At 55.6% G+C, this 10,477-nt stretch overlaps 2 protein-coding genes across 2 annotated transcripts; one reads left to right on the forward strand and one right to left on the reverse strand.

Annotated features, from left to right (window-relative positions):
- Positions 1-968: 968 nt before the first annotated feature.
- Positions 969-1,790, reverse strand: TSSK6 (testis specific serine kinase 6). Its single transcript, XM_069494360.1, has one exon. The coding sequence runs from the start codon at positions 1,788-1,790 to the stop codon at positions 969-971; it is 822 nt and encodes a 273-aa protein (XP_069350461.1).
- An 818-nt stretch (positions 1,791-2,608) lies between these two features.
- Positions 2,609-10,360, forward strand: NDUFA13 (NADH:ubiquinone oxidoreductase subunit A13). The gene is made up of 5 exons (XM_069494386.1): positions 2,609-2,730; positions 8,176-8,254; positions 9,549-9,620; positions 9,857-9,926; positions 10,171-10,360. The coding sequence occupies exons 1-5, from the start codon at positions 2,637-2,639 to the stop codon at positions 10,288-10,290; spliced, it is 435 nt and encodes a 144-aa protein (XP_069350487.1). The 5' UTR covers positions 2,609-2,636; the 3' UTR covers positions 10,291-10,360.
- Positions 10,361-10,477: the final 117 nt, after the last annotated feature.

The raw sequence follows: 10,477 nt of genomic DNA on the forward strand, positions 1-10,477 counted from the left end.
TTTCATTTTACTTGACTTTTCACTTGCCTCCTCCCAAGCTTCTTCACTGAGTTCCAGGGCCTGGCACACAGCAGGTGCTCAAGAAATGAAATGCATGAGTACATAATGAACAGAGGACTGAATGAACCAGCTTGCGCCCGACCCGACTTTCCCCCATATTCTACCCCAGAGACAAGGGGCCCTCAGCAAGGAGGGCTTCCACCACCCCGACCCCACTTCAGCTAGATCTGGGTTCAAATCACAGCTGTGTCTTTGGGCAAGAGACAACCGTGTGCCTCAGTTTCCTCATCTATAAATGCTCAATGTACGTGGAAACAGGCAGCCGCCCCCTCCCGCTGTTCTATCCTTAAACACTTTGGTGTGGCGGAGAGGAGTGCTGGGGTCCAGCTGCATCCCCATTCACAGTGCCATCACGACCCTGGGACACTAGGCCCGGGTTCGAATCCTCCCAATTCCCTCCAGTCCTGGAGCAAGAACCCCAACGTGCCCAACTCTAAAATGGGAGACCCCGCCCCCGCCTTCCCCCGGGGGAGCGACCCCCTCCATAAAAGGGAGCCACCGCTAGGGCCAGGTGCGAGGAAGAGCGAGTTTATTGCAGGTCCCAATGGGGAGCCTGGCACCCACGGCTGGCTGGGGAGGGCCGCCCTATGCGCATCTCCAGGCGTCCACCTCCAGCCGCGTGGCTGTCGCTCATTCCGCGCAGGCGCAATGCTTCCGTCTCCTTCCGAACTGCCCGTGCCATGGTCTTCTCTCCCGGAATCGAGGTTGCGCCTGCGCCCTGCAGCTCTCGGGATAGCGGAGAAGGATCCAGATTCTGAACCCGGGCAACTGCAGCCCCCGCCGGGGTTGGGGAGGGAAGGGGGAGGGTGCGTGCGCGGCAGCTTCACGGGTTCCCCGAAGCCACCTCTTGCGCGTGAGCCGCGCTGGCTCCGCGCCCGAGGTGATGGGAATGGCGGGACCCTGGGCTGCTAGCCCGAGTCTCCCGCGCGCAGCCAGCTGTTGCGCGTCACCTGGCCTGCCGAGGGCCTGGCCGACGGGCTGAACTGCAGCAGCTCGGCGATCAGGGCCTTGCAGCGCTCGGAGAGGTCTAAGCCGTCGGGGTAGAGGACCCCGCGCTTCTGGCGCCGGGGCAGGCCGGCGATGTCTGAATCGTCGAACGGCATGCACCCAGTGACCATGACGTAGAGCACGACGCCCAGGCTCCACACGTCATACTTCTTGGGGTCGTAGGGGATGCCCAGGAGCACCTCGGGCGACGCGTAGGCGGCCGAGCCGCAGTAAGTGGTGCTCAGGTCTGGGTAGCCGTGGGCTTGGCGGCCGAAGCCAAAGTCCGTGAGCTTGACGCGACGCTCGTCAGGGCTCAGCAGCACGTTCTCGCACTTGAGGTCGCGGTGCACCAGGTGGTGATCGTGCAGGTAGCGCACGGCGCCGGCGATCTGCGCGAACAGGTCCCGCGCCTGCGCCCCCGGGATGCGCCCGTTGCGCTGCACGGCCTGCAGCAGGTCGGTGGCGGCGGCCTCCATCACGATGTACAGCTTCCCGTTGCAGACCTCGATGAACTCGAAGACGTGCACGATGTGCGGGTGCCGCACGCCCCGCAGGATGGATAGTTCGCGGGGCAGGAACTTGTTCACGAAGTCCGGCGGCGCGCGCCGCCTGTCCACCACCTTGATGGCCACTGTGCCTTTGTACTTCTTGGACGTGGCCACCTTCACCTTGGAGTAGCTGCCCTCTCCGATCGTGCGACCCAGCTTATAGCCGAGTTCGCTCAGGAGTTTGTCTCCCGACATGGTGGCGCCTGGGGCGCACGGGGAGCAGGAGGCGGCTGCTGTCGGGGGGGCGGCCGGACTCCGATCTCGGGCCTAACCCATGGCGCTTGGCACCTGCACACCCGCACCCCATGTGCCCACTCCCGAGCCCCCGCCGCTGCGGTACCTTTTATTACCTCGGTAACAATTTCTGCCTTGTGAAGTGACTGTGGGCGTCACTCAGCGTCGGAGTGGGGGTCCCCTAGGCTCCCCAAGCCCCTCATGCTTTGTGACTCATAATCGCCTTGAATGGTCAGTTTCCGATGAGCGGCCACTAGCCAGGGGTACCGACCACCACAGGGGAGCAGAATCCGTTCCTGGGATTGGGGCGCCTCCTCATGAGTCCGAATTGGAGCAGCAGCTGCCCCCAAACTTCAAATACCCAGCCCTTGACTATGTGGAGCCCCGGGCTTCCCGCAGAGCCCCCCAGGGAAGGGGACGGAAACGGAAAAAGGGGACATAACTGCGGGATCTGGCTCCCTCAGAGCTCTGGGTTTACGACTGCCTCGTGCATCACCCCTGAGGGAAGGTGACCACAAGGGCTTTCAGTGCAAGGACCGGGGCGCCCCTGCGACTGAGTCATACTCTATCTGGGGGAGGAGGAAATAAGGACTCTTCGGCCGCAGCTTGGCCGCGCAGTTGGACTCAGGCCCAGCCACCCGAGCTCTTCCCCCTCCCGCCCCCCGTCGGGTGGTCACACCAACGCCCCTCAGGTTCCCAGTGAAAGGAGACCTTCACTGGTGCTTCCGCCACACTTATCATGGCGGCAGCGGCCCTGGTCGTCTACGTCACTTCCTTCCGTGCCCGGAAGTGTGGAGTCTGGCGAGCATGGCGGCGTCGAAGGTGAAGCAGGACATGCCCCCTCCAGGAGGCTATGGCCCCATCGACTACAAGCGGAACCTGCCCCGTCGAGGACTGTCTGGTCAGTGCCGTCCTGCGTCGGAGTCTCAGGGTCTTGGCCCTCGGGGCGCTGCGGCGGGGGCGGGGCGCCGGGGACGCGAGCAGGCCTCAGTTTCTCCCGCCGTGTGACAGGAGGCGAAGCCCCGGGATCCCGATAGCTTTAATAATAACTGTAAGGATAACGGCAGTTTGTCCAGCGCTTACTAAGTAAGCTCTTTGCTCCCTTTTCGTAACAACCCAGGGGGTACGTCCCGTTAATTATTCCCATTTTCCAGTGGGTTCAAGTGAGGTTAGCAGAGCACACGACCTAGCCCTCGGCCACCCTTGCATTTCACAGGTGGAGAAACTGAGGCCCGAGAGAGACTGCGACTCCCCCATGGTCACCCAGGGCAAGCCTGAAGCCGAAACCTGGATCCGGAGGGAATTTATAAGATGTTCTTTGCGGTGGCTTCTCTCTGGCAGCCCCCACCTTCAGGGTGCCCCAGTAATTAGTATTCTTAAGGTTTTCAAATATTTTAAGTAACATTTTAAATTTTGTTATTGGATTCATCACAGAAAAAATGTAAAAGACAGCATGAAAGGCACCCCTGCTCAGCATCCAGGGTTAACAGAAAAATACAAAATTTAAAACATAATTTAAGGGTGAATACATTTGTCTTAATTCATCGAACTTTACATTTGAAACCTGCGCATGTTATGCAAGTTATGCTTTAATTAAAAAAACAAAAAAAAGTGCATGGTAAATGAAAAATGTAATAATTCAGGCAGTAGAAAAATCACTGTCAGATGAAAACTCACATCCTCCCCAGCCCCTTCTTGGTTTTCTTAGATCCCAGAACTGAGATTGGCAGACTTTTTCTGTAAAGGACCAGATAAATATTTTAGGGTTCGCGGGTCAGAAGGTCTCAGACAACCATTTACGTAAACATGTTCTTGGCCTCAGGGCCATACAAAAACAGGCTTCAGGCTAGATTTGGCCCAGGAGCCCTTGACTCCTGTCCTTAGGACACATTGAAGGAATGTGTTCTGCGTGTCCTTATTTTTCTTGAGGTGTAACTTAACACCTGGGCAAGCACACCCCCTCAGGTGTGCACCTGTATGACCTGCAACTAGATTAGGCAGGAGGATCCCAGCCCTGGGGGTCCCCTGGGCTTTTCCCCTTGCAGCATCTCTCCTTTTTTTTTTTTTTTTCTAGTTTATTTTTTGAAGACAATGTCTCACTCTGTCACCCAGGCTGGAGTCAGGGGCACTATCATAGCTCACTGTAACCTAGAACTCCTGGGCTCAAGCAATCCTTCCTGCCCCAGCCTCCTGAGTACTTGGGACCATGGGTGCGCACCACCATGCCCAGCTAATTTTTTCTTTTTTTTGAGACAGAGTGTCACTCTGTTGCCCAGGGTACAGTGCCATGGCATCAGCCTAGCTCACAGCAACCTCAAACTCCTGGGCTCAAGTGATCCTCCTGCCTCAGCCTCCCGAGTAGCTGGGACTACAGGCATGTGCCACCATGCTCGGCTAATTTTTTCTATATGTATCTTTAGTTGTCCAGCTAATTTCTTTCTATATTTTTTTAGTAGAGGCGGGGTCTCACTCTTGCTTAGGCTGGTCTCGAACTCCTGAGCTCAAACAATCCTCCCGCCTCAGCCTCCCAGAGTGCTAGGATTACAGGCATGAGCCACCACGCCCAGCCCCTCGCTAATTTTTGAAAACATTTTTTTTTGTAGAGATGAGGTCTTGCTATGTTGCCCAGGCTGGTGTTTTTTTGTTTTTGGGGTTTTTTTTGATACAGTCTCACTCTGTCACCATAGCTAGAGTGCAGTGGCATCATCATAGCTCATTGCAACCTCAAACTCCTGGGCTCAAGTGATCTTCTTGCCTCAGCTTTCCAAGTAGCTGGGACTAATATTTCTATTTTTTTTAATAGAGATGCAGGTCTTGCTCTTGCTCTGGGTCTCGAACTCCTGGCCCAGTCTCAAGCAATCCTCCCATCTCGGCCTCCCAGAGTGCTAGGGATTACCTACATTTGCCACCACGCCCAGTCCCCAGGCTGGTCTGGAACTCCTGAACTCAAGGGGTCCTCGTGCTTCAGCCTCCCAAAATACTGCCCTTACAGGCTTGAGCCACTGGGCTTGGCCCCTGCCTCTCATTTTAAGTTGTATTTGTTTTTTGTTTTTTGTTTTTTTTTCTTTTTTTTTTTAAGACAGAGTCTCACTCTGTTGCCTAGGCTAGAGTGCTGTGGCATCAACCTAGCTTACAGCAACCTCAAACTCCTGGGCTCAGGGGATCCTCCTGCCTCAGCCTCCCGAGTGGCTGAGACTACAGGCATGTGCCATTATGGCTGGCTAATTTTTTCTCTATTTTTAGTTGTCCGGCTAATTTCTTTCTATGTTTTTTTTAGTAGAGACGGGGTCTCGCTCTTGCTCAGGCTGGTCTCGAACTCCTGAGTTCAAACAGTCCTCCTGCCTCTGCCTCCCAGAGTGCTAGGATTACAGGCGTGAGCCACCGCGCCTGGCCCCTGCATTTGTTGTTGAGTGAGCACATGGCACCAGGCCCTGTCCCCAGGAGCTCACAACCCAGCTGAGGAGATGAGGCACATCATGCCAGGATTTCTAGTTGTAGTAGGCCTGGGGTAACTGGGACCTGCTTAAACCAGAGTGTGCCAGGAGGACCCCTCTGAGAGGTAGCCTGCTATGCAGAGGGAATAGCAAGTGCAAAGGCCCTGTGCTCTACCCTCATTGCCCCCATCCTCTGCCTTACAGCCTTGCCCCTCTTGAGTCCTGAGTCGTAGCCCTCCCCCATCAGACATACCTTCCCTTGCTCCTGTCCAAGGCCCAATGGCCCCAAGCCTGGCACCCACTCCCCTCTCTCTGTGAGCATCCCAGAATATGCCAGGCTGGCTGAGGCCACTTTTAATCCAGCTGCTCCTGAAATGACTCTTCCCCCCACTTCCTCCACGCACGCACGCAGCTCTCCTCTCTCCACTTCCTCCTGAGCCCAGCAGGTAGCCCTTTCCTTTATATCTTGTGTCTTTATTCTAGAGACTCACATACCGTACCATCCCATACTGTTTACTCATTTAAAGTGTGTTGGGGCTGTGCGCAGTGGTTCACGCTTGTAATCCCAACACTTTGGGAGGCCGAGGTGGGAGGATGCTTAGTCCTAGCTACTCAGGAGGCCCAGGAGTCCGAGGCTTCAGTGAGCCAGGATCAGGCCACTGCACTTCAGCTGAGGCAACAGAGGGAGACTCTGTCTAAAAAAAACAAAAAAAAAAAGACTTGCTTGTTTTTATTCAAGTCCTGCAGATTTTTTCTTGTGTCACATTAAAGAATTTTTCTTCTTTTCTGGTTCCAAAACTAACTCCTGGACCAAGGCTTCATTTTGCTTAAATTACTGTAATAACGTCCATGGCATCTTTTCATGTGTCTCTTGGTCATGTGTACATCTGTCTTGGAGAAATGTCTATTCAATCCTTTATATATTTTTTAATTGAGCTTTTTTTTTTTATTATTGAGTTGTAAGAGTATATTTTGCATACCATTCCATTAGCAGATAAATGATTTGCAGATACCTCTCCCAGTCTGTGGGTTTTCAGCTAATTGATGGTACTATTTGCAACAGGAAAGTTTTTAATTTTCATGAAGTCCAATTTATCTCTTTTTTCTTTTGTTCCTTGTGCCTCTGGAGTGTCATTTACAAGAAAGCATTGCCTCATCCAAGTGTTACGGGTTTAGCTCTTACACTTACGTCTTTGACCCACTCTGAGTTAATTTTTGTGTATGGGATAAGGAAGGTTCCCAGGTTCATTGTTTTGCATTTGTCTATCCAGTTGTCCCATTTGTTGAAAAGACTATTCCCCCCCATTGAATTGTCCCATCCAAAATCAACTGACCATGAATATGAGGCCTTATTTCTGGACTGTCGGTTGTATTCCGTCGACGAACATGCCTGTCCTGCGCCAGAGCCACACTGTCTTGTACACACAGCTGTGTAATAAGTTTTGAAATGGTGAAGTGAGATTCCTCCAACTTTGTTTGTTTTTCAAGTTGTTTGGGCTATTCTGGTCCCTTTCATTTCCATGTGAATTCCACAACCTGCTTGTCAATTTCTGCGAGGGTGGAGGAAAGAAAGGTTGTGATTTGGATGGGGATTGCATTTGGAATCTACATCGGTTTGGGGAACGTTGCCATCTGCACAATGCTGTGTTCCAATTCATGAACTCAGGACGTGTTTCCATTTATCTAGGTCTTTGAGAATGTCCCCCACACCGTTTTCTACATGCCCCTCTCCACCTCCCCCACCAGACTGACAGCTCCTGAGACACAGGCCCGGGGTTCTCTGAGGCTGTTGAAAAGAACGAGGCAGCTCTGGTGAAAAGTCCCATCTTGTGACGAGCAGGCTCGTGTCCAGCACAGGCGGCCAGCTGGGAGTGGGTCCTGAGCACCCCATGCCCTGGGTCTCTCTGGAGAGGTTGTGCCTCTAAGCCTGGACCCAGGGCACCCTCAGTGTCCCACCCCCAGCCCCCATGACTCAGAGATGTCCTGCCCTGAGCTCGTGGTTTTAACATGTTGAACTCAGTGGGTAAAAAAATTGAGCCAGTTTCTCATTTATCTCTGGATCTAGCAGAGGTGCCGGGAGCCGGGCTAAAGAAGGAAGAGCAGACAGAGACACTGGCAGCCCCCCTTGGGCACAGAGCAGAGGCCCAGGGATGGTCACACCCACCACCCGCTGGTCATTTACTGGTGTTGACTGGAAGCCAACCTGTCTGAGCTTGTTGATTCCTCCCGACAACCAGGAGGCCCATCCAGAGAAGAGACTGAGACTCAAAAGATTTGAGGGGTGTGAGATGAGCCTGGGAGCCAGATTCCAGGTGGCTAAGGCCTCCCTGAAGACCCCAGTGGGTCCCCAGCCTGTCAGTCAGGATTATAGCGGGGCTTCCACTGGAGCTCAGTAAATATTCATGGTGGCTTCTGTGCCCCCAACAGGGTGCAGGGCAGGGGGCTTGGCCCTGCAGGGCCAGGAGGTAGCAATGCCACCCTTGGAGCCAAGAGGGTGGCTGGGTAGCCCTCAAAGGGCACTGCCTGTCTTTGGCAGCCACGTGCAGCCCCCTGTGGGCAGCACACAGGGCAGTGGCCCAGGCGACCGGGAGCCACCCTTCCAGATGGGGACCACCTAATGACTGGGATCCAAACAACCTTTTCTGCAGTGGTAGAGGCGGGGCCGCTCAACCACTAACATCCATACCCTCGGTCCTCTGCAGTCCCTGCCTGGCCTGTTCTTTCCAGAAGGCCCGGCACAGAGGCAGAGGTGTTGCACTTCAGGCAGCTTCTCCCTTGAGAGAAAAGCTACCAGTGTTCCCTGACTGCAGAGCAGGTGTCGGCAGCAACAGCAGCTGGGAGCTGTTGATAGGGGTGTCCAAGGGAGGGGCCTGTGTCCCCGGTGCTGAACGGGTGCCTCTGTCTCTCTGCAGGCTACAGCATGCTGGCCATCGGCATCGGGACCTTGCTTTTTGGGTACTGGAGCATCATTAAGTGGAATCGCGAGCGCAGGTAGAGTCCCCAGGTGGGGCACTGTGGGAAAAGTGCCGCTATGTCAGGTTGGCAGAGGGACCACGGCGCCTATTGGAGCGGTGCTGCCTGTGCTGGAGAGGGTGGGGATGTTCCCCCTTGGACTTGGCCGTGCAGTCTCAGACCTCAGGAAGTGTAGTCTCTGACCCAGCACTTCCACTTCACCCTCAAGAAATGTCCAGTGGGCCAGGCTCAGTCTGTCCCGGCTACTCTGGAGGCTGAGGGAGGAGGATCGCTTGAGCCCAGGAGTTGGAGGTTGCTGTGAGCTACGCTGATGCCACAGCACTCTAGCCCGGGTGACAGAGCAAGATTCTGTCTCAACCAAAAGATAAAAATAAAAAAGAAATGTCCAGTGATCTGACTCACGTGGGAGCGGCTGTGCCCCCACCCATACCCTACTGTCCCCACAGGTGGGTGAGTCCGTGTTCCACACAACACACTGGGTGATGCCCATGGTGGGTGAGCTGTACGGGCTGCGCACCAGTGCGCAGCATAGCAAGACCCTATCTCTACAAAAAATGTAAAAATTAGCCAGTAGTCATTGCGCCTATAGTCCCATCTACTCTGGAAGCTGAAACAGGAGGATCACTTAAGCCCAAGAGGCTGCAGTAAGCTGTGATTGGGCCACTGCACTCCAGCCTGGGCAACAGAACAAGACCCTGTAAGGACTTAGAAATCAGACCACATGAGGCGGTGGCCATGTAGGGCCAGAGAGACTAAGGCCAGGTACCCCCTCCCTGTCCCTGTGTCATAGGCAAGAAGACAGGCCAGAGGCCACTCTTGGGACCACATCACTGGATGCTGCCCCCCCCACCAGGCCCCTGCAGCACAAATGGGGCTGGGGGCTGGGGCTTGTTGCAGGGAACTTGGAAACTGCCAGGAAGCAGGGAGAAGACAGGAATGGTGCAGCCTGCCCTGGCCTCCCGCCCTGTGGTTCTTTTGAGATGAAGGGGACATGGTTTTGTAAGGCCCAGAGCCCCATGATGAGGTTCCCGCCCCGCTTCACTGCAGTCATCAGGCAGGGCTATTTTTAGGATAAAAAAGTTTTTAATTGCAAAGAAAGTGTGAAGCCAACAGTCTTGTGGGCGGTCGCCTGTGCAGCTGCCCGCCCCCAACTGCATACTCGCCCCATCTCAGGCTCCCCACCCTGGCGCCCCCCACCTCGCCTGTCCCCCTCACCCCTTCCCCATGCAGCACCCTGAATGTCTGAGGTCCAGTCCTCTATGCCTCCTTCCCGCTCTGGTCTGACCCAAGTGTGGGTTTTGGGGTTTCGCAGGCGCCTGCTGATCGAGGACTTGGAGGCCCGCATTGCCCTGATGCCGCTGTTCCAGGCAGAGAAGGACCGGAGGTAGGGCCGCCTGGGCCAGGGCCAGGAGGTCTGACTGAAGGCGCCAGCCTGCAGTGGCGGTGAACAGGAAGGCTTCCTGGAGGAGAGGGCATTAGGGTGGGGCAGGAGAAAGGGTAGAGTTTGCCAGGGGGAGGAAAGGAAGGGAGGGGGACTTGGAGATGGGTAGCTGTCAGGTGTGCTCGGGAGGGCCCCTTCCAGGTCCTCGCCCACCTCCACCACTGTCTGCACCCCTGCAGGGTCTTGCAGATGCTTCGGGAGAACCTGGAGGAGGAAGCCATCATCATGAAGGATGTGCCTGATTGGAAGGTGGGTCCCCGGTTGGAGGGCAGGAGTCCCAGCCACTGCAGAACGGAACGAGAGAGGCTCATACAGCCTCCCACGGAAAACCGGGGCTTGAGGGGTGGTGGCTGCCAGGTCCAAGGCGGGGAAGGACGTACAGAGCTCCTGGCCCACACATAGGGGCCACTGGACCTAGGTGGGGCTGGGGGTCCCAGCAGGCCACATGGGAGTGGCTGTGCCCCCACCCATACATACCCTACTGTCCCCACAGGTGGGCGAGTCCGTGTTCCATACAACACGCTGGGTGACCCCCATGGTGGGCGAGCTGTACGGGTTGCGCACCAATGAAGAGATTCTCAACGCCAACTACGGCTTCATGTGGTACACGTAGGGCCTGTGCCCTGAGACCACTCAGACCCTCGCTCCTCCCCAGTGGCAGAGAATAAATGCTCTGAAGACCCTCCCTGCCTGTGTCATGGGGTGGGGGTGGGGGCCGGTGGGACGGGACAGCCTGTCTTGGCACCCCCCGGTGACACGCGGCACAGGGGACTCAGCAGAAGATGTGATGCGCGGCGACC

This window comes from Eulemur rufifrons, chromosome 2 (genome assembly GCF_041146395.1).
Source record: "Eulemur rufifrons isolate Redbay chromosome 2, OSU_ERuf_1, whole genome shotgun sequence".
Classification (NCBI taxonomy): Eukaryota; Metazoa; Chordata; class Mammalia; order Primates; family Lemuridae; genus Eulemur; species Eulemur rufifrons.

Bases quoted from the DNA above. Each gene is read 5' to 3' on its own strand.
- TSSK6 (XM_069494360.1), bottom strand. From the start codon at position 1,790: ATGTCGGGAGACAAACTCCTGAGCGAACTCGGCTATAAGCTGGGTCGC.
- NDUFA13 (XM_069494386.1), top strand. From the start codon at position 2,637: ATGGCGGCGTCGAAGGTGAAGCAGGACATGCCCCCTCCAGGAGGCTAT. The intron at 2,731-8,175 runs GTCAGTGCCGTC...GTCTCTCTGCAG, and splicing joins GCCCCGTCGAGGACTGTCTG to GCTACAGCATGCTGGCCATC. The intron at 9,927-10,170 runs GTGGGTCCCCGG...CTGTCCCCACAG, and splicing joins AGGATGTGCCTGATTGGAAG to GTGGGCGAGTCCGTGTTCCA.